The sequence below is a fragment of the Heterodontus francisci genome, chromosome 27, assembly GCF_036365525.1.
Source record: "Heterodontus francisci isolate sHetFra1 chromosome 27, sHetFra1.hap1, whole genome shotgun sequence".
Classification (NCBI taxonomy): domain Eukaryota; kingdom Metazoa; phylum Chordata; class Chondrichthyes; order Heterodontiformes; family Heterodontidae; genus Heterodontus; species Heterodontus francisci.
The window spans coordinates 19,192,936-19,219,849 of NC_090397.1; the positions used below are offsets into that span (position 1 = coordinate 19,192,936).

The 26,914-nt window shown below is 38.7% G+C and overlaps 1 protein-coding gene across 1 annotated transcript; it reads left to right on the plus strand.

Annotated features, from left to right (window-relative positions):
• The first annotated feature begins 517 nt into the window (after positions 1-517).
• Positions 518-24,871, plus strand: LOC137384921 (fap1 adhesin-like). Its single transcript, XM_068059630.1, has 9 exons — positions 518-792; positions 1,854-2,001; positions 2,776-2,913; positions 3,352-3,585; positions 5,222-5,513; positions 6,700-6,929; positions 8,448-8,681; positions 22,748-23,089; positions 24,752-24,871. Exons 1-9 carry the CDS (start codon positions 518-520, stop codon positions 24,869-24,871), a joined length of 2,013 nt encoding a protein of 670 aa, XP_067915731.1.
• Positions 24,872-26,914: the final 2,043 nt, after the last annotated feature.

Genomic DNA, 26,914 nt, shown 5'->3' on the forward strand with positions numbered 1-26,914 from the left:
AATACAGAACACTGTACTGATAACTGTATAGAGCACTATACAGAACACAATACAGAACACTGTACTGATAACTGTATGGAGCACTATACAGAACACAATACAGAACACTGTACTGATAACTGTATGGAGCACAATACAGAACACAATACAGAACACTGTACTGATAACTGTATGGAGCACTATACAGAACACAATACAGAACACTGTACTGATAACTGTATGGAGCACTAAACAGAACACAATACAGAACACTGTACTGAAAACTGTATGGAGCACGATACAGTACACCATACAGAACACTGTACTGATAACTGTATGGAGCACTATACAGAACACAATACAGAACACTGTACTGATAACTGTATGGAGCACTATACAGTACACAATACAGAACACTGTACTGAAAACTGTATGGAGCACTAAACAGAACACAATACAGAACACTGTACTGATAACTGTATGGAGCACTATACAGAACACAATACAGAACACTGTACAGAAAACTGTATGGAGCACTATGCAGAAAACCATACTGAACACTGTACAGAAAACTGTATGGAGCACTCAACAGAAAACCATACAGAACACTGTACTGAAAACTGTGTGGAGCACGATACAGAACACAATACAGAACACTGTACAGAAAACTGTATGGAGCACTATACAGAACACAATACAGAACACTGTACTGATAACTGTATGGAGCACTATACAGTACACAATACAGAACACTGTACTGAAAACAGTATGGAGCACTAAACAGTACACAATACAGAACACTGTACTGAAAACGTAATGGAGCACTATACAGTACACAATACAGAACACTGTAAAGAAAACTGTACAGAAAACTGTATGGAGCACTATACATAACACAATACAGAACACTGTACTGATAACTGTATGGAGCACTATACAGAACACAATACAGAACACTGTACTGATAACTGTATAGAGCACTATACAGAACACAATACAGAACACTGTACTGATAACTGTATGGAGCACTATACAGAAAACAATACAAAACACAATACAGAAAACTGTATGGAGCACTATACGGTACACAATACAGAACACTGTACTGATAACTGTATGGAGCACTATACAGAAAACAATACAGAACACTGTAAAGAAAACTGTGCAGAAAACTGTATGGAGCACTATACAGAACACAATACAGAACACTGTACTGATAACTGTATGGAGCACTATACAGAACACAATACAGAACACTGTGCTGATAACTGTATGGAGCACTATACTGAACACAATACAGAACACTGTACTGATAACTGTATGGAGCACTAAAAGGAACACAATACAGAAAACTGTATGGAGCACTATACAGTACACAATACAGACCACTGTACTGATAGCTGTATGGAGCACTATACAGAAAACAATACAGAACAATGTAAAGAAAACTGGGCAGAAAACTGGATGGAGCACTATACAGTACACAATACAGAACAAGACAGAGGCGCAAGGGGAGAGCCAACTGTGCAACAGCCCCAACAAACATATTTCTCTGCAGCACCTGTGGAAGAGCCTGTCACTCCAGAATTGGCCTTTATAGCCACTCCAGGCGCTGCTTCACAAACCACTGACCACCTCCAGGCGCGTATCCATTGTCTCTCGAGATAAGGAGGCCCAAAAGAAAAAGAAGAAAAGAAAGAACAGAACACTGTACAGAAAACTGTATGGAGCACTATACAGTACACCATACAGAACACTGTACTGATAACTGTATGGAGCACTATACAGAACACAATACAGAACACTGTACTGATAACTGTATGGAGCACTATACAGTACACAATACAGAACACTGTACTGAAAACTGTATGGAGCACAAAACAGAACACAATACAGAACACTGTACTGAAAACGGTATGGAGCACTATACAGTACACAATGCAGAACACTGTAAAGAAAACTGTACAGAAAACTGTATGGAGCACTATACATAACACAATACAGAACACTGTACTGATAACTGTATGGAGCACTATACAGAACACAATACAGAACACTGTACTGATAACTGTATGGAGCACTATACAGAACACAATACAGAACACTGTACTGATAACTGTATAGAGCACTATACAGAACACAATACAGAACACTGTACTGATAACTGTATGGAGCACTAAAAGGAACACAATACAGAACACTGTACTGATAACTGTATGGAGCACTATACAGAACACAATACAGAACACTGTACTGATAACTGTATGGAGCACTATACAGAACACAATACAGAACACTGTACTGATAACTGTATGGAGCACTATACTGAACACAATACAGAACACTGTACTGATAACTGTATGGAGCACTAAAAGGAACACAATACAGAACACTGTACTGATAACTGTATGGAGCACTATACAGAACACAATACAGAACACTGTACTGATAACTGTATGGAGCACTAAACAGAACACAATACAGAACACTGTACTGAAAACGGTATGGAGCACTATACAGTACACAATACAGAACACTGTAAAGAAAACTGTACAGAAAACTGTATGGAGCACTATACATAACACAATACAGAACACTGTACTGATAACTGTATGGAGCACTATACAGAACACAATACAGAACATTGTACTGATAACTGTATGGAGCACTATACAGAACACAATACAGAACACTGTACTGATAACTGTATGGAGCACTATACAGAACACAATACAGAACACTGTACTGAAAACTGTATGGAGCACTATACAGAAAACCATACTGAACACTGTACAGAAAACTGTATGGAGCACTCAACAGAAAACCATACAGAACACTGTACTGAAAACTGTGTGGAGCACGATACAGAACACAATACAGAACACTGTACAGAAAACTGTATGGAGCACTATACAGAACACAATACAGAACACTGTACTGATAACTGTATGGAGCACTATACAGTACACAATACAGAACACTGTACTGAAAGCTGTATGGAGCACTAAACAGTACACAATACAGAACACTGTACTGAAAACGGTATGGAGCACTATACAGTACACAATACAGAACACTGTAAAGAAAACTGTACAGAAAACTGTATGGAGCACTATACATAACACAATACAGAACACTGTACTGATAACTGTATGGAGCACTATACAGAACACAATACAGAACACTGTACTGATAACTGTATGGAGCACTATACAGAACACAATACAGAACACTGTACTGATAACTGTATAGAGCACTATACAGAACACAATACAGAACACTGTACTGATAACTGTATGGAGCACTATACAGAAAACAATACAAAACACAATACAGAAAACTGTATGGAGCACTATACGGTACACAATACAGAACACTGTACTGATAACTGTATGGAGCACTATACAGAAAACAATAGAGAACACTGTAAAGAAAACTGTGCAGAAAACTGTATGGAGCACTATACAGTACACAATACAGAACACTGTACAGAAAACTGTATGGAGCACTATACAGTACACAATACAGACCACTGTACTGATAGCTGCATGGAGCACTATACAGAAAACAATACAGAACACTGTAAAGAAAACTGTGCAGAAAACTGTATGGAGCACTATACAGTACACAATACAGAACAAGACAGAGGCGCAAGGGGAGAGCCAACTGTGCAACAGCCCCAACAAACAAATTTCTCTGCAGCACCTGTGGAAGAGCCTGTCACTCCAGAATTGGCCTTTATAGCCACTCCCGGCGCTGCTTCACAAAACACTGACCACCTCCAGGCGCGTATCCATTGTCTCTCGAGATAAGGAGGCCCAAAAGAAAAAGAAGAAAAGAAAGAACAGGACACTGTACAGAAAACTGTATGGAGCACTATACAGTACACCATACAGAACACTGTACTGATAACTGTATGGAGCACTATACAGAACACAATACAGAACACTGTACTGATAACTGTATGGAGCACTATACAGTACACAATACAGAACACTGTACTGAAAACTGTATGGAGCACTAAACAGAACACAATACAGAACACTGTACTGAAAACGGTATGGAGCACTATACAGTACACAATACAGAACACTGTAAAGAAAACTGTACAGAAAACTGTATGGAGCACTATACATAACACAATACAGAACACTGTACTGATAACTGTATGGAGCACTATACAGAACACAATACAGAACACTGTACTGATAACTGTATGGAGCACTATACAGAACACAATACAGAACACTGTACTGATAACTGTATAGAGCACTATACAGAACACAATACAGAACACTGTACTGATAACTGTATGGAGCACTATACAGAACACAATACAGAACACTGTACTGATAACTGTATGGAGCACTATACAGAACACAATACAGAACACTGTACTGATAACTGTATGGAGCACTATACAGAACACAATACAGAACACTGTACTGATAACTGTATGGAGCACTATACTGAACACAATACAGAACACTGTACTGATAACTGTATGGAGCACTAAAAGGAACACAATACAGAACACTGTACTGATAACTGTATGGAGCACTATACAGAACACAATACAGAACACTGTACTGATAACTGTATGGAGCACTAAACAGAACACAATATAGAACACTGTACTGAAATCGGTATGGAGCACTATACAGTACACAATACAGAACACTGTAAAGAAAACTGTACAGAAAACTGTATGGAGCACTATACATAACACAATACAGAACACTGTACCGATAACTGTATGGAGCACTATACAGAACACAATACAGAACACTGTACTGATAACTGTATGGAGCCCTATACTGAACACAATACAGAACACTGTACGGATAACTGTATGGAGCACTATACTGAACACAATACAGAACACTGTACTGATAACTGTATGGAGCACTAAAAGGAACATAATACAGAACACTGTACTGATAACTGTATGGAGCACTATACAGAACACAATACAGAACACTGTACTGATAACTGTATGGAGCACTATACAGAACACAATACAGAACACTGTACTGATAACTGTATGGAGCACTATACAGAACACAATACAGAACACTGTACTGATAACTGTATGGAGCACTATACAGAACACAATACAGAACACTGTACTGATAACTGTATGGAGCACTATACAGAACACAACACAGAACACTGTACTGATAACTGTATGGAGCACTATACAGAACACAATACAGAACACTGTACTGATAACTGTATGGAGCACTATACAGAAAACAGTACAAAACACAATGCAGAAAACTTTATGGAGCACTATCCAGAAAACAATACAGAACACTGTACAGAAAACTGTACGGAAAACGTTATGGAGCACTATACAGAAAACAATACAAATCACAATACAGAAAACTGTATGGAGCACTATACGGTACACAATACAGAACACTGTACTGATAACTGTATGGAGCACTATACAGAAAACAATACAGAACACTGTATAGAAAACTGTGCAGAAAACTGTATGGAGCACTATACAGTACACAATACAGAACACTGTACAGAAAACTGTATGGAGCACTATACAGGACACAATACAGAACACTGTACTGATAACTGTCTGGAGCACTATACAGAACACAATACAGAACACTGTACTGATAACTGTATGGAGCACTATACAGTACACAATACAGAACACTGTACTGAAAACTGTATGGAGCACTAAACAGAACACAATACAGAACACTGTACTGAAAACGGTATGGAGCACTATACAGTACACAATACAGAACACTGTAAAGAAAACTGTACAGAAAACTGTATGGAGCACTATACATAACACAATACAGAACACTGTACTGATAACTGTATGGAGCACTATACAGAACACAATACAGAACACTGTACTGATAACTGCATGGAGCACTATACAGAACACAATACAGAACACTGTACTGATAACTGTATGGAGCACTATACAGTGCACAATACAGAACACTGTACTGAAAACTGTATGGAGCACTAAACAGAACACAATACAGAACACTGTACTGAAAACGGTATGGAGCACTATACAGTACACAATACAGAACACTGTAAAGAAAACTGTACAGAAAACTGTATGGAGCACTATACATAAAACAATACAGAACACTGTACCGATAACTGTATGGAGCACTATACAGAACACAATACAGAACACTGTACTGATAACTGTATGGAGCACTATACAGAACACAATACAGAACACTGTACTGTTAACTGTATGGAGCACTATACAGAACACAATACAGAACACTGTACTGATAACTGCATGGAGCACTATACTGAACACAATACAGAACACTGTACTGATAACTGTATGGAGCACTAAAGGGAACACAATACAGAACACTGTACTGATAACTGTATGGAGCACTATACAGAACACAATACAGAACACTGTACTGATAACTGTATGGAGCACTATACAGAACACAATACAGAACACTGTACTGATAACTGTATGGAGCACTATACAGAACACAATACAGAACACTGGACTGATAACTGTATGGAGCACTAAAAGGAACACAATACAGAACACTGTACTGATAACTGTATGGAGCACTATACAGAACACAATACAGAACACTGTACTGATAACTGTATGGAGCACTATACAGAACACAATACAGAAAACTGTACTGATAACTGTATGGAGCACTATACAGAACACAATACAGAACACTGTACTGATAGCTGTATGGAGCACTATACAGAACACAATACAGAACACTGTACTGAAAACTGTATGGAGCACTGTACAGAAAAACATACTGTACACTGTACAGAAAACTGTATGGAGCACTCAACAGAAAACCATACAGAACACTGTACTGAAAACTGTGTGGAGCACGATACAGAACACAATACAGAACACTGTACAGAAAACTGTATGGAGCACTATACAGAACACAATACAGAACACTGTACTGATAACTGTATGGAGCACTATACAGTACACAATACAGAACACTGTAAAGAAAACTGTACAGAAAACTGTATGGAGCACTATACATAACACAATACAGAACACTGTACTGATAACTGTATGGAGCACTATACAGAACACAATACAGAACACTGTACTGATAACTGTATGGAGCACTATACAGAACACAATACAGAACACTGTACTGATAACTGTATAGATCACTATACAGAACACAATACAGAACACTGTACTGATAACTGTATGGAGCACTATGCAGAAAACAATACAAAACACAATACAGAAAACTGTATGGAGCACTATACGGTACACAATACAGAACACTGTACTGATAACTGTATGGAGCACTATACAGAAAACAATACAGAACACTGTAAAGAAAACTGTGCAGAAAACTGTATGGAGCACTATACAGAACACAATACAGAACACTGTACTGATAACTGTATGGAGCACTATACAGAACACAATACAGAACACTGTGCTGATAACTGTATGGAGCACTATACTGAACACAATACAGAACACTGTACTGATAACTGTATGGAGCACTATACAGAACACAATACAGAACACTGTACTGATAACTGTATGGAGCACTATACAGAACACAATACAGAACACTGTACTGATAACTGTATGGAGCACTATACAGAACACAATACAGAACACTGTGCTGATAACTGTATGGAGCACTCTACTGAACACAATACAGAACACTGTACTGATAACTGTATGGAGCACTATACAGAACACAATACAGAACACTGTACTGATAACTGTATGGAGCACTATACAGAACACAATACAGAACACTGTACTGATAACTGTATGGAGCACTATACAGAACACAATACAGAACACTGTACTGATAACTGTATGGAGCACTATACAGAACACAATACAGAACACTGTACTGATAACTGTATGGAGCACTATACAGAACACAATACAGAACACTGTACTGATAACTGTATGGAGCACTATACAGAACACAATACAGAACACTGTACAGAAAACTGTATGGAGCACTATACAGAACACAATACAGAACACTGTACTGATAACTGTATGGAGCACTATACAGTACACAATACAGAACACTGTACTGAAAACTGTATGGAGCACTAAACAGTACACAATACAGAACACTGTACTGAAAACGGTATGGAGCACTATACAGTACACAATACAGAACACTGTAAAGAAAACTGTACAGAAAACTGTATGGAGCACTATACATAACACAATACAGAACACTGTACTGATAACTGTACGGAGCACTATACAGAACACAATACAGAACACTGTACTGATAACTGTATGGAGCACTATACAGAACACAATACAGAACACTGTACTGATAACTGTATAGAGCACTATACAGAACACAATACAGAACACTGTACTGATGACTGTATGGAGCACTATACAGAAAACAATACAAAACACAATACAGAAAACTGTATGGAGCACTATACGGTACACAATACAGAACACTGTACTGATAACTGTATGGAGCACTATACAGAAAACAATACAGAACACTGTAAAGAAAACTGTGCAGAAAACTGTATGGAGCACTATACAGTACACAATACAGAACACTGTACAGAAAACTGTATGGAGCACTATACAGTACACAATACAGACCACTGTACTGATAGCTGTATGGAGCACTATACAGAAAACAATACAGAACACTGTAAAGAAAACTGTGCAGAAAACTGTATGGAGCACTATACAGTACACAATACAGAACAAGACAGAGGCGCAAGGGGAGAGCCAACTGTGCAAAAGCCCCAACAAACAAATTTCTCTGCAGCACCTGTGGAAGAGCCTGTCACTCCAGAATTGGCCTTTATAGCCACTCCAGGCGCTGCTTCACAAACCACTGACCACCTCCAGGCGCGTATCCATTGTCTCTCGAGATAAGGAGGCCCAAAAGAAAAAGAAGAAAAGAAAGAACAGAACACTGTACAGAAAACTGTATGGAGCACTATACAGTACACCATACAGAACACTGTACTGATAACTGTATGGAGCACTATACAGAACACAATACAGAACACTGTACTGATAACTGTATGGAGCACTATACAGTACAAAATACAGAACACTGTACTGAAAACTGTATGGAGCACAAAACAGAACACAATACAGAACACTGTACTGAAAACGGTATGGAGCACTATACAGTACACAATACAGAACACTGTAAAGAAAACTGTACAGAAAACTGTATGGAGCACTATACATAACACAATACAGAACACTGTACTGATAACTGTATGGAGCACTATACAGAACACAATACAGAACACTGTACTGATAACTGTATGGAGCACTATACAGAACACAATACAGAACACTGTACTGATAACTGTATAGAGCACTATACAGAACACAATACAGAACACTGTACTGATAACTGTATGGAGCACTATAAAGAACACAATACAGAACACTGTACTGATAACTGTATGGAGCACTATACAGAACACAATACAGAACACTGTACTGATAACTGTATGGAGCACTATACAGAACACAATACAGAACACTGTACTGATAACTGTATGGAGCACTATACTGAGCACAATACAGAACACTGTACTGATAACTGTATGGAGCACTAAAAGGAACACAATACAGAACACTGTACTGATAACTGTATGGAGCACTATACAGAACACAATACAGAACACTGTACTGATAACTGTATGGAGCAATATACAGAGCACAATACAGAACACTGTACTGATAACTGTATGGAGCACTATACAGAACACAATACAGAACACTGTACTGATAACTGTATGGAGCACTCTACAGAACACAACACAGAACACTGTACTGATAACTGTATGGAGCACTATACAGAACACAACACAGAACACTGTACTGATAACTGTATGGAGCACTATACAGAACACAATACAGAACACTGTACTGATAACTGTATGGAGCACTATACAGAACACAATACAGAACACTGTACTGATAACTGTTTGGAGCACTATACAGAACACAATACAGAACACTGTACTGATAACTGTATGGAGCACTATACAGAACACAATACAGAACACTGTACTGATAACTGTATGGAGCACTAAAAGGAACACAATACAGAACACTGTACTGATAACTGTATGGAGCACAATACAGAACACAATACAGAACACTGTACTGATAACTGTATGGAGCACTATACAGAACACAATACAGAACACTGTACTGATAACTGTATGGAGCACTATGCAGAACACAATACAGAACACTGGACTGATAACTGTATGGAGCACTATACAGAACACAATACAGAACACTGTACTGATAACTGTATGGAGCACTAAAAGGAACACAATACAGAACACTGTACTGATAACTGTATGGAGCACTATACAGAACACAATACAGAACACTGTACTGATAACTGTATGGAGCACTATACAGAACACAATACAGAACACTGTACTGATAACTGGATGGAGCACTATACAGAACACAATACAGAACACTGTACTGATAACTGTATGGAGCACTATACAGAACACAATACAGAACACTGTACTGATAACTGTATGGAGCACTATACAGAACACAATACAGAACACTGTACTGATAACTGTATGGAGCACTAAAAGGAACACAATACAGAACACTATACTGATAACTGTATGGAGCACTATACAGAACACAATACAGAACACTGTACTGATAACTGTATGCAGCACTATACAGAACACAATACAGAACACTGTACTGATAACTGTATGGAGCACTATACAGAACACAATACAGAACACTGTACTGATAACTGTATGGAGCACTATACAGAACACAATACAGAACACTGTACTGATAACTGTATGGAGCACTATACAGAACACAATACAGAACACTGTACTGATAACTGTATGGAGCACTATACAGAACACAATACAGAACACTGTACTGATAACTGTATGGAGCACGATACAGAACACAATACAGAACACTGTACTGATAACTGTATGGAGCACTATACAGAACACAATACAGAACACTGTACTGATAACTCTGTGGAGCACTATACAGAACACAATAGAGAACACTGTACTGATAACTGTATGGAGCACTAAAAGGAACACAATACAGAACACTGCACTGATAACTGTATGGAGCACTATACACAACACAATACAGAACACTGTACTGATAACTGTATGGAGCACTATACAGAACACAATACAGAACACTGTACTGATAACTGTATGGAGCACTATACAGAACACAATACAGAACACTGTACTGATAACTGTATGGAGCACTAAAAGGAACACAATACAGAACACTGTACTGATAACTGTATGGAGCACTATACAGAACACAATACAGAACACTGTACTGATAACTGTATGGAGCACTATACAGAACACAATACAGAACACTGTACTGATAACTGGATGGAGCACTATACAGAACACAATACAGAACACTGTACTGATAACTGTATGGAGCACTATACAGAACACAATACAGAACACTGTACTGATAACTGTATGGAGCACTATACAGAACACAATACAGAACACTGTACTGATAACTGTATGGAGCACTAAAAGGAACACAATACAGAACACTATACTGATAACTGTATGGAGCACTATACAGAACACAATACAGAACACTGTACTGATAACTGTATGCAGCACTATACAGAACACAATACAGAACACTGTACTGATAACTGTATGGAGCACTATACAGAACACAATACAGAACACTGTACTGATAACTGTATGGAGCACTATACAGAACACAATACAGAACACTGTACTGATAACTGTATGGAGCACTATACAGAACACAATACAGAACACTGTACTGATAACTGTATGGAGCACTATACAGAACACAATACAGAACACTGTACTGATAACTGTATGGAGCACGATACAGAACACAATACAGAACACTGTACTGATAACTGTATGGAGCACTATACAGAACACAATACAGAACACTGTACTGATAACTCTGTGGAGCACTATACAGAACACAATAGAGAACACTGTACTGATAACTGTATGGAGCACTAAAAGGAACACAATACAGAACACTGCACTGATAACTGTATGGAGCACTATACACAACACAATACAGAACACTGTACTGATAACTGTATGGAGCACTATACAGAACACAATACAGAACACTGTACTGATAACTGTATGGAGCACTATACAGAACACAATACAGAACACTGTACTGATAACTGTATGGAGCACTATACAGAACACAATACAGAACACTGTACTGATAACTGTATGGAGCACTATACAGAACACAATACAGAACACTGTACTGATAACTGTATGGAGCACTAAAAGGAACACAATACAGAACACTGTACTGATAACTGTATGGAGCACTATACAGAACACAATACAGAACACTGTACTGATAACTGTATGGAGCACTAAAAGGAACACAATACAGAACACTGTACTGATAACTGTATGGAGCACTATACAGAACACAATACAGAACACTGTACTGATAACTGTATGGAGCACTATACAGAACACAATACAGAACACTGTACTGATAACTGTATGGAGCACTATACAGAACACAATACAGAACACTGTACTGATAACTGTATGGAGCACTATACTGAACACAATACAGAAAACTGTACTGATAACTGTATAGAGCACGATACAGAACACAATACAGAACACTGTACTGATAACTGTATGGAACACTAAAAGGAACACAATACAGAACACTGTACTGATAACTGTATGGAGCACTATACAGAACACAATACAGAACACTGTACTGATAACTGTATGGAGCACTATACAGAACACAATACAGAACACTGTACTGATAACTGTATGGAGCACTATACAGAACACAATACAGAACACTGTACTGATAACTGTATGGAGCACTATACTGAACACAATACAGAACACTGTACTGATAACTGTATGGAGCACTAAAAGGAACACAATACAGAACACTGTAGTGATAACTGTATGGAGCACTATACAGAACACAATACAGAACACTGTACTGATAACTGTATGGAGCACTATACAGAACACAATACAGAACACTGTACTGATAACTGTATGGAGCACTATACAGAACACAATACAGAACACTGTACTGATAACTGTATGGAGCACTATACAGAACACAATACAGAACACTGTACTGATAACTGTATGGAGCACTATACAGAACACAATACAGAACACTGTACTGATAACTGTATGGAGCACTAAAAGGAACACAATACAGAACACTGTACTGATAACTGTATGGAGCACTATACAGAACACAATACAGAACACTGTACTGATAACTGTATGGAGCACTATACAGAACACAATACAGAACACTGTACTGATAACTGTATGGAGCACTATACAGAACACAATACAGAACACTGTACTGATAACTGTATGGAGCACTATACAGAACACAATACAGAACACTGTACTGATAACTGTATGGAGCACTATACAGAACACAATACAGAACACTGTACTGATAACTGTATGGAGCACTAAAAGGAACACAATACAGAACATTGTACTGATAACTGTATGGAGCACTATACAGAACACAATACAGAACACTGTACTGATAACTGTATGGAGCACTATACAGAACACAATACAGAACACTGTACTGATAACTGTATGGAGCACTATACAGAACACAATACAGAACACTGTACTGATAACTGTATGGAGCACTAAAAGGAACACAATACAGAACACTGTACTGATAACTGTATGGAGCACTATACAGAACACAATACAGAACACTGTACTGATAACTGTATGGAGCACTATACAGAACACAATACAGAACACTGTACTGATAACTGTATGGAGCACTATACTGAAAACAATACAGAACACTGTACTGATAACTGTATGGAGCACTAAAAGGAACACAATCCAGAACACTGTACTGATAACTGTATGGAGCACTATACAGAACACAATACAGAACACTGTACTGATAACTGTATGGAGCACTATACAGAACACAATACAGAACACTGTACTGATAACTGTATGGAGCACTATACAGAACACAATACAGAACACTGTACTGATAACTGTATGGAGCACTAAAAGGAACACAATACAGAACACTGTACTGATAACTGTATGGAGCACTATACAGAACACAATACAGAACACTGTACTGATAACTGTATGGAGCACTATAAAGAACACAATACAGAACACTGTACTGATAACTGTATGGAGCACTATACAGAACACAATACAGAACACTGTACTGATAACTGTATGGAGCACTATACAGAACACAATACAGAACACTGTACTGATAACTGTATGGAGCACTATACAGAACACAATACAGAACACTGTACTGATAACTGTATGGAGCACTAAAAGGAACACAATACAGAACACTGTACTGATAACTGTATGGAGCACTATACAGAACACAATACAGAACACTGTACTGATAACTGTATGGAGCACTAAAAGGAACACAATACAGAACACTGGACTGATAACTGTATGGAGCACTATACAGAACACAATACAGAACACTTTACTGATAACTGTATGGAGCACTATACAGAACACAATACAGAACACTGTACTGATAACTGTATGGAGCACTATACAGTACACAATACAGAACACTGTACTGATAACTGTATGGAGCACTATACAGAACACAATACAGAACACTGTACTGATAACTGTATGGGGCACGAAAAGGAACACAATACAGAACACTGTACTGATAACTGTATGGAGCACTAAAAGGAACACAATACAGAACACTGTACTGAAAACTGTATGGAGCACTAAAAGGAACACAATACAGAACACTGTACTGATAACTGTATGGAGCACTAAAAGGAACACAATACAGAACACTGTACTGATAACTGTATGGAGCACTATACAGAACACAATACAGAACACTGTACTGATAACTGTATGGAGCACTATACAGAACACAATACAGAACACTGTACTGATAACTGTATGGAGCACTATACAGAACACAATACAGAACACTGTACTGATAACTGTATGGAGCACTATACAGAACACAATACAGAACACTGTACTGATAACTGTATGGAGCACTAAAAGGAACACAATACAGAACACTGTACTGATAACTGTATGGAGCACTATACAGAACACAATACAGAACACTGTACTGATAACTGTATGGAGCACTATACAGAACACAATACAGAACACTGTACTGATAACTGTATGGAGCACTATACTGAACACAATACAGAACACTGTACTGATAACTGTATGGAGCACTAAAAGGAACACAATACAGAACACTGTACTGATAACTGTATGGAGCACTATACAGAACACAATACAGAACACTGTACTGATAACTGTATGGAGCACTATACAGAACACAATACAGAACACTGTACTGATAACTGTATGGAGCACTATACAGAACACAATACAGAACACTGTACTGATAACTGTATGCAGCACTATACAGAACACAATACAGAACACTGTACTGATAACTGTATGGAGCACAATACAGAACACAATACAGAACACTGTACTGATAACTGTATGGAGCACTAAAAGGAACACAATACAGAACACTGTACTGATAACTGTATGGAGCACAATACAGAACACAATACAGAACACTGTACTGATAACTGTATGGAGCACTATACAGAACACAATACAGAACACTGTACTGATAACTGTATGGAGCACTATACAGAACACAATACAGAACACTGTACTGATAACTGTATGGAGCACTATACAGAACACAATACAGAACACTGTACTGATAACTGTATGGAGCACTATACAGAACACAATACAGAACACTGTACTGATAACTGTATGGAGCACTAAAAGGAACACAATACAGAACACTGTACTGATAACTGTATGGAGCACTATACAGAACACAATACAGAACACTGTACTGATAACTGTATGGAGCACTATACAGAACACAATACAGAACACTGTACTGATAACTGTATGGAGCACTATACAGAACACAATACAGAACACTTTACTGATAACTGTATGGAGCACTATACAGAACACAATACAGAACACTGTACTGATAACTGTATGGAGCACTATACAGTACACAATACAGAACACTGTACTGATAACTGTATGGAGCACTATACAGAACACAATACAGAACACTGTACTGATAACTGTATGGAGCACTATACAGAACACAATACAGAACACTGTACTGATAACTGTATGGAGCACTAAAAGGAACACAATACAGAACACTGTACTGAAAACTGTATGGAGCACTAAAAGGAACACAATACAGAACACTGTACTGATAACTGTATGGAGCACTAAAAAGAACACAATACAGAACACTGTACTGATAACTGTATGGAGCACTAAAAGGAACACAATACAGAACACTGTACTGATAACTGTATGGAGCACTATACAGAACACAATACAGAACACTGTACTGATAACTGTATGGAGCACTATTCAGAACACAATACAGAACACTGTACTGATAACTGTATGGAGCACTATACAGAACACAATACAGAACACTGTACTGATAACTGTATGGAGCACTATACAGAACACAATACAGAACACTGTACTGATAACTGTATGGAGCACTATACAGAACACAATACAGAACACTGTACTGATAACTGTATGGAGCACTAAAAGGAACACAATACAGAACACTGTACTGATAACTGTATGGAGCACTATACAGAACACAATACAGAACACTGTACTGATAACTGTATGGAGCACTATACAGAACACAATACAGAACACTGTACTGATAACTGTATGGAGCACTATACAGAACACAATACAGAACACTGTACTGATAACTGTATGGAGCACTATACAGAACACAATACAGAACACTGTACTGATAACTGTATGGAGCACTATACAGAACACAATACAGAACACTGTACTGATAACTGTATGGAGCACTATACAGAACACAATACAGAACACTGTACTGATAACTGTATGGAGCACTATACAGAACACAATACAGAACACTGTACTGATAACTGTATGGAGCACTATACAGAACACAATACAGAACACTGTACTGATAACTGTTTGGAGCACTAAAAGGAACACAATACAGAACACTGTACTGATAACTGTATGGAGCACTATACAGAACACAATACAGAACACTTTACTGATAACTGTATGGAGCACTATACAGAACACAATACAGAACACTGTACTGATAACTGTATGGAGCACTATACAGAACACAATACAGAACACTGTACTGATAACTGTATGGAGCACTAAAAGGAACACAATACAGAACACTGTACTGATAACTGTATGGAGCACTATACAGAACACAATACAGAACACTGTACTGATAACTGTATGGAGCACTATACAGAACACAATACAGAACACTGTACTGATAACTGTATGGAGCACTATACAGAACACAATACAGAACACTGTACTGATAACTGTATGGAGCACTATACAGAACACAATACAGAACACTGTACTGATAACTGTATGGAGCACTATACAGAACACAATACAGAACACTGTACTGATAACTGTATGGAGCACTAAAAGGAACACAATACAGAACATTGTACTGATAACTGTATGGAGCACTATACAGAACACAATACAGAACACTGTACTGATAACTGTATGGAGCACTATGCAGAACACAATACAGAACACTGGACTGATAACTGTATGGAGCAATATACAGAACACAATACAGAACACTGTACTGATAACTGTATGGAGCACTAAAAGGAACACAATACAGAACACTGTACTGATAACTGTATGGAGCACTATACAGAACACAATACAGAACACTGTACTGATAACTGTATGGAGCACTATACAGAACACAATACAGAACACTGTACTGATAACTGGATGGAGCACTATACAGAACACAATACAGAACACTGTACTGATAACTGTATGGAGCACTATACAGAACACAATACAGAACACTGTACTGATAACTGTATGGAGCACTATACAGAACACAATACAGAACACTGTACTGATAACTGTATGGAGCACTAAAAGGAACACAATACAGAACACTATACTGATAACTGTATGGAGCACTATACAGAACACAATACAGAACACTGTACTGATAACTGTATGCAGCACTATACAGAACACAATACAGAACACTGTACTGATAACTGTATGGAGCACTATACAGAACACAATACAGAACACTGTACTGATAACTGTATGGAGCACTATACAGAACACAATACAGAACACTGTACTGATAACTGTATGGAGCACTATACAGAACACAATACAGAACACTGTACTGATAACTGTATGGAGCACTATACAGAACACAATACAGAACACTGTACTGATAACTGTATGGAGCACGATACAGAACACAATACAGAACACTGTACTGATAACTGTATGGAGCACTATACAGAACACAATACAGAACACTGTACTGATAACTCTGTGGAGCACTATACAGAACACAATAGAGAACACTGTACTGATAACTGTATGGAGCACTAAAAGGAACACAATACAGAACACTGCACTGATAACTGTATGGAGCACTATACACAACACAATACAGAACACTGTACTGATAACTGTATGGAGCACTATACAGAACACAATACAGAACACTGTACTGATAACTGTATGGAGCACTATACAGAACACAATACAGAACACTGTACTGATAACTGTATGGAGCACTATACAGAACACAATACAGAACACTGTACTGATAACTGTATGGAGCACTATACAGAACACAATACAGAACACTGTACTGATAACTGTATGGAGCACTAAAAGGAACACAATACAGAACACTGTACTGATAACTGTATGGAGCACTATACAGAACACAATACAGAACACTGTACTGATAACTGTATGGAGCACTAAAAGGAACACAATACAGAACACTGTACTGATAACTGTATGGAGCACTATACAGAACACAATACAGAACACTGTACTGATAACTGTATGGAGCACTATACAGAACACAATACAGAACACTGTACTGATAACTGTATGGAGCACTATACAGAACACAATACAGAACACTGTACTGATAACTGTATGGAGCACTATACTGAACACAATACAGAAAACTGTACTGATAACTGTATAGAGCACGATACAGAACACAATACAGAACACTGTACTGATAACTGTATGGAACACTAAAAGGAACACAATACAGAACACTGTACTGATAACTGTATGGAGCACTATACAGAACACAATACAGAACACTGTACTGATAACTGTATGGAGCACTATACAGAACACAATACAGAACACTGTACTGATAACTGTATGGAGCACTATACTGAACACAATACAGAACACTGTACTGATAACTGTATGGAGCACTAAAAGGAACACAATACAGAACACTGTAGTGATAACTGTATGGAGCACTATACAGAACACAATACAGAACACTGTACTGATAACTGTATGGAGCACTATACAGAACACAATACAGAACACTGTACTGATAACTGTATGGAGCACTATACAGAACACAATACAGAACACTGTACTGATAACTGTATGGAGCACTATACAGAACACAATACAGAACACTGTACTGATAACTGTATGGAGCACTATACAGAACACAATACAGAACACTGTACTGATAACTGTATGGAGCACTAAAAGGAACACAATACAGAACACTGTACTGATAACTGTATGGAGCACTATACAGAACACAATACAGAACACTGTACTGATAACTGTATGGAGCACTATACAGAACACAATACAGAACACTGTACTGATAACTGTATGGAGCACTATACAGAACACAATACAGAACACTGTACTGATAACTGTATGGAGCACTATACAGAACACAATACAGAACACTGTACTGATAACTGTATGGAGCACTATACAGAAAACAATACAGAACACTGTACTGATAACTGTATGGAGCACTAAAAGGAACACAATACAGAACATTGTACTGATAACTGTATGGAGCACTATACAGAACACAATACAGAACACTGTACTGATAACTGTATGGAGCACTATACAGAACACAATACAGAACACTGTACTGATAACTGTATGGAGCACTATACAGAACACAATACAGAACACTGTACTGATAACTGTATGGAGCACTAAAAGGAACACAATACAGAACACTGTACTGATAACTGTATGGAGCACTATACAGAACACAATACAGAACACTGTACTGATAACTGTATGGAGCACTATACAGAACACAATACAGAACACTGTACTGATAACTGTATGGAGCACTATACTGAAAACAATACAGAACACTGTACTGATAACTGTATGGAGCACTAAAAGGAACACAATCCAGAACACTGTACTGATAACTGTATGGAGCACTATACAGAACACAATACAGAACACTGTACTGATAACTGTATGGAGCACTATACAGAACACAATACAGAACACTGTACTGATAACTGTATGGAGCACTATACAGAACACAATACAGAACACTGTACTGATAACTGTATGGAGCACTAAAAGGATCACAATACAGAACACTGTACTGATAACTGTATGGAGCACTATACAGAACACAATACAGAACACTGTACTGATAACTGTATGGAGCACTATAAAGAACACAATACAGAACACTGTACTGATAACTGTATGGAGCACTATACAGAACACAATACAGAACACTGTACTGATAACTGTATGGAGCACTATACAGAACACAATACAGAACACTGTACTGATAACTGTATGGAGCACTATACAGAACACAATACAGAACACTGTACTGATAACTGTATGGAGCACTAAAAGGAACACAATACAGAACACTGTACTGATAACTGTATGGAGCACTATACAGAACACAATACAGAACACTGTACTGATAACTGTATGGAGCACTATACAGAACACAATACAGAACACTTTACTGATAACTGTATGGAGCACTATACAGAACACAATACAGAACACTTTACTGATAACTGTATGGAGCACTAAAAGGAACACAATACAGAACACTGGACTGATAACTGTATGGAGCACTATACAGAACACAATACAGAACACTTTACTGATAACTGTATGGAGCACTATACAGAACACAATACAGAACACTGTACTGATAACTGTATGGAGCACTATACAGTACACAATACAGAACACTGTACTGATAACTGTATGGAGCACTATACAGAACACAATACAGAACACTGTACTGATAACTGTATGGAGCACTATACAGAACACAATACAGAACACTGTACTGATAACTGTATGGAGCACTAAAAGGAACACAATACAGAACACTGTACTGAAAACTGTATGGAGCACTAAAAGGAACACAATACAGAACACTGTACTGATAACTGTATGGAGCACTAAAAAGAACACAATACAGAACACTGTACTGATAACTGTATGGAGCACTAAAAGGAACACAATACAGAACACTGTACTGATAACTGTATGGAGCACTATACAGAACACAATACAGAACACTGTACTGATAACTGTATGGAGCACTATGCAGAACACAATACAGAACACTGTACTGATAACTGTATGGAGCACTATACAGAACACAATACAGAACACTGTACTGATAACTGTATGGAGCACTATACAGAACACAATACAGAACACTGTACTGATAACTGTATGGAGCACTATACAGAACACAATACAGAACACTGTACTGATAACTGTATGGAGCACTAAAAGGAACACAATACAGAACACTGTACTGATAACTGTATGGAGCACTATACAGAACACAATACAGAACACTGTACTGATAACTGTATGGAGCACTATACAGAACACAATACAGAACACTGTACTGATAACTGTATGGAGCACTATACAGAACACAATACAGAACACTGTACTGATAACTGTATGGAGCACTATACAGAACACAATACAGAACACTGTACTGATAACTGTATGGAGCACTATACAGAACACAATACAGAACACTGTACTGATAACTGTATGGAGCACTATACAGAACACAATACAGAACACTGTACTGATAACTGTATGGAGCACTATACAGAACACAATACAGAACACTGTACTGATAACTGTATGGAGCACTATACAGAACACAATACAGAACACTGTACTGATAACTGTTTGGAGCACTAAAAGGAACACAATACAGAACACTGTACTGATAACTGTATGGAGCACTATACAGAACACAATACAGAACACTTTACTGATAACTGTATGGAGCACTATACAGAACACAATACAGAACACTGTACTGATAACTGTATGGAGCACTATACAGTACACAATACAGAACACTGTACTGATAACTGTATGGAGCACTATACAGAACACAATACAGAACACTGTACTGATAACTGTATGGAGCACTATACAGAACACAATACAGAACACTGTACTGATAACTGTATGGAGCACTATACAGAACACAATACAGAACACTGTACTGATAACTGTATGGAGCACTATACAGAACACAATACAGAACACTGTACTGATAACTGTATGGAGCACGAAAAGGAACACAATACAGAACACTGTACTGATAACTGTATGGAGCACTATACAGAACACAATACAGAACACTGTACTGATAACTGTATGGAGCACTATACAGAACACAATACAGAACACTGTACTGATAACTGTGTGGAGCACTATACAGAACACAATACAGAACACTGTACTGAAAACTGTATGGAGCACTATGCAGAAAACCATACTGAACACTGTACAGAAAACTGTATGGAGCACTCAACAGAAAACCATACAGAACACTGTACTGAAAACTGTGTGGAGCACGATACAGAACACAATCCAGAACACTGTACAGAAAACTGTGTGGAGCACTATACAGAACACAGTGCAGAACACTGTACAGAAAATTGTTCAGAGTACATTTTACAGAGCTCTTTCGAGCATTGCTCTGAGCAATATACATAAGATTATGCAGAACATTGTACACAGCAGTGTACAGAGCACGACACCTAGCTCTGTACGGAGCACTGTATCCTAGAAATCTTTGTGCTATCATTGATTGATTTGAAAGTATAATTCAGCAATTTGTTTTCTTTATTAAATTTAGTTCAATGGTGCCTTGATATGCAAAGTGCCTATTCTATTAATGCTGTTAAATCTGTTTCAACTTCAACTCTAGCTATTTCGACACCACTTTGTGGCAGCATTCTCACCAAGGCAGAAGACTGTGGTTTCAAGCACCTCTGCAAAGGCTTCAGCACATAATACAGGCTGACATTTCAGTACAGTACTGAGTGAGTGCAGCACTGTTGGAGGTGCCATTTATTGGGCAAGATATTAAAATGAGACTCTCTCTTAGTTTAGTTTAGTTTAGTTTAGAGATACAGCACTGAAACAGGCCCTTCGGCCCACCGAGTCTGTGCCGACCATCAACCACCCATTTATACTAACCCTACTCTAATTCCATATTCCTACCACATCCCCACCTGTCTCTATATTTCCCTACCACCTACCTATACTAGGGGCAATTTGTTCGGCTGTGTGTAAAAAATCACACGACACTATTGAAAGAAGAGTAGCAAATTCCTCCTAGGGATCTGGCCAACATTTATCTCTCAATCAAGATTATCTGGTCATTATCACATTGCTTTTTGTGGGAGCTTGCTGTGCATAAATTGGCTGCCGTGTTTCCTACATTATGACAGTGGCTACACTTAAAAAGTACTTCATTGGCTGTAAAGTGCTTTGACACATCTGGTGGTCGTGAAAAGTGTTATATAAATGCAAGTCTTTGATTCTTTTTCAACCAATGCTATCAAAACAGATTAGCTGGTCAAGATAAAGTAAAGTTTCCTCAGAATACATTCAAAAGCAGAGAGGTGAAACTCAAGTAAAAATTGTTACTCATTTTGGGTTGAGAAGAATCTGGTAGACTGATAAAGATTAGGCCACAAATAATTAAACACACTTGAAAACTTTAGATAAGAGTAATGCAGCCATTTATGGGGCAGAAAGAGAGTCTTCTATAGAAACTAAAAATGGCTGTGGAGAGGGCCAATGGATAGACGGGAATTGCTGGAAACCTGGCCTCGAAAAGTTTCAAGAAAATCATTTAAATAGAAAGGGAGGGCATTACAGAAGCAAAGGGGGAAGACAATCATGAGTAGTTGTGCCTCACTTACTGTTATTCAGGTGGAATGTAAGTCATGTTGCCAGTGTCTTGCAGCTGTGGGGCAGTCTGAATAAAGATGTGTCACTGTGTGGCCTGGAGCTTATGAAGTTAGACCTAGTGGTAGAAGTGTGACGCTGCAAGCTTGGTATCATCTGTGAATGTGACCCATAATTCGTGCCACAACCTCCCCCAAGAATCCCAAACTCTGTATATAAATCTCCTTGGTCATACAATTACCAGGGTCTTTGTACATGGGTGGTGGAGTGGAGTAGGGGTGGGTTGTTCCTGAGCATCTAGACAGTGATTAGACCTGCACCCCCCCTCCACTGCCTCCTCTGATCTTTCTCTTGAACCAGGAGAATGTGGTATCACTAATTGATAACCCACAACCACTATTGAGACTTGGACAATTAGAGTGCTGTTAACAATAGAAAAGTAGGGTTAACCTTAAGGAAGTAATCATCACTTTAGTGCTAAATCAGTGTGTAAGCGATAAATTGCTGCATTGTTTTGCAACAGCTCAATTCTAACACCGTCCAAGTGAAGTCCTCTGATGAAAAGAGGATACAAAATGTTAAACCAGCCTATGGCCAACACCCATTTTGTATGGACCACACAGCAGCTGGAGCACACTTCTGATGCCCCATTGCATTATGCCACCATTAGTTAATTTAAATTATTGCCATTGCCTTAAATGTCTGTATCCTATGCCCATATCTTCAGTGCCACATAGAATTTGCAACCACAGGATAGCAAGCCGAGCCAAAGTAGGGCAAACCAGTTATACCAATCAGCGTACCTGATAATCTGGGGCCACTCACACGCTACACATCTACACAAGTGGCATTGACCCCCACCCCCCAACAAAACCAGTTGGTTTAAAAATATCAGCACCCAAATGCCACTGAAGGATGACCAACTACTACCAAAATGTCCATTGGAAGACAAATTATTATCACAGCAGAGAAAAGGAAAAAGACGCCTACACCAGAGAAGGAAAATGTGTTGCCCTTTGCAGATGTGATTTTACTGTTAGTACACTTTGGCTTCTTGTGATGCAAGAAGACAACAACAATGTGCATCTATATAACACTTTTAAAGTAGTAAAATATTCCACGGCACGTCACAGGATCATAATCAAAAGAATATTGAGACCAAAACAAAGAAGGAGATATTAAGACAGGCGATCAAATGCTTAGTCAAAGAGGTGGGTTTTAAGGAGCATCTTAAAGGAGGAGAGATGGAAATATGAAGGGGTTTGGGGAGGAATTGGGCAGCAATGGCGGAGCAAAGTGGCTAAGTGAGAGGATAGAGTTGGTGGAACGCAAGGTTCTTCTAGGATTGTAGGGCCAGGATTTTACCAGCGCTCTGGAGAGGGTCTGGGAGTGGGAGGGTTGGTAAAATGGAAGCGGAAGGCGTTGGGAGGGAAGCCTGACGCTTTCCTGCCGCCACAGGATATTTCCAAAGGTGGGACCAGAGGTGGGCGGTGAATTAATCCAATTAACTGGCCTATTAAGCGCCATTTTCTGCCAGCATTTTACCAACATCAGAACGGAGCCCTGCTGCGTGGAAAGACTGCCAGGTACATCAAGGCAACTTCCCAGCAGCTTCCGGGGCTGAGGAGGGTGGGGGTGGGGCATGCCTTGCCGGAAGCTCCATGTCCCATGGAGGGGCCTCCTGGCAGGAATGGCCATCCCCACAGCTCCATTGCTGTTGCTGGAGGACTGACACGTCCAATCGCCGGGGTCTGCCTGCCTGGCTCTGGCACATGAAAAACATTTCTCACTGGCTCTTTTGGGGCACCTCAACATGGAGGTGCCCTCTCCTTCTCCCTGCAGCCTCAGCAGCAGCCACCTCTATCAGTGCCGCTGCCGAGTTGCCGACCCTCTTGATTGGCTGCCACTGGTAAAACCCCCTCCATGGTCCTGCTGTTGGTTCACTCAGGCTTGGAGCCTGCATTTGGTCCTGGCAGCGGGACCCACAGCATGCCAGTAAAATTCCAGCCAGTCCGTAATCAAATATCAGCAGATTATAGAGCAAACTGGAAGGAAAAAGAAACCATCTGTTTTTACCCAATTAAGTCCTGAGGCAGCAGATGCAGAGGGTGCTTTCCTCACAGAATACAGACTATATAATTTTCATGTAGAAATTGCATTACTAAAAGGTCATGAACATTGCATGGATCCAGAAATTGTGAAGAAGTTGTTTAAATGTTACTATAACCAATTGAATTGCACAAGGTGCGCTGAGTCAAAGATGTGTTGAAGTTGTGTTTTGAGGTCCTTTTCTTTATGTACTTGGATCACAGACACTCATTGGTGATGTGCACCTGTTAAACTCAATGGGATATTTTAATCAGATCTGAAAGCAAGTCAATCTTTTGATATGTCAGTGTTCATGAGGGACTGGCTGAGCAATGTTTGACTGCCTTGGGGACCCATTAAAAAGATTCAATATATTTCTGGAATTTCTTATTGCAATTTCTTCTGACAAGGAGGCTTAAGAAGAAGAACAATACAGCATTGTCCATCCTGAAATAAATCAATCCAAACATTGTAAAGCTGGATTGTGGGCATCATATGCCAGCTGCAGTAATTCAGGCACTAAGCTCTTTCAATAACATTTGTTGAAAAAATTTAAGATGCAGATTGACACTATTCATCCCATTGACAGATGAAGCAA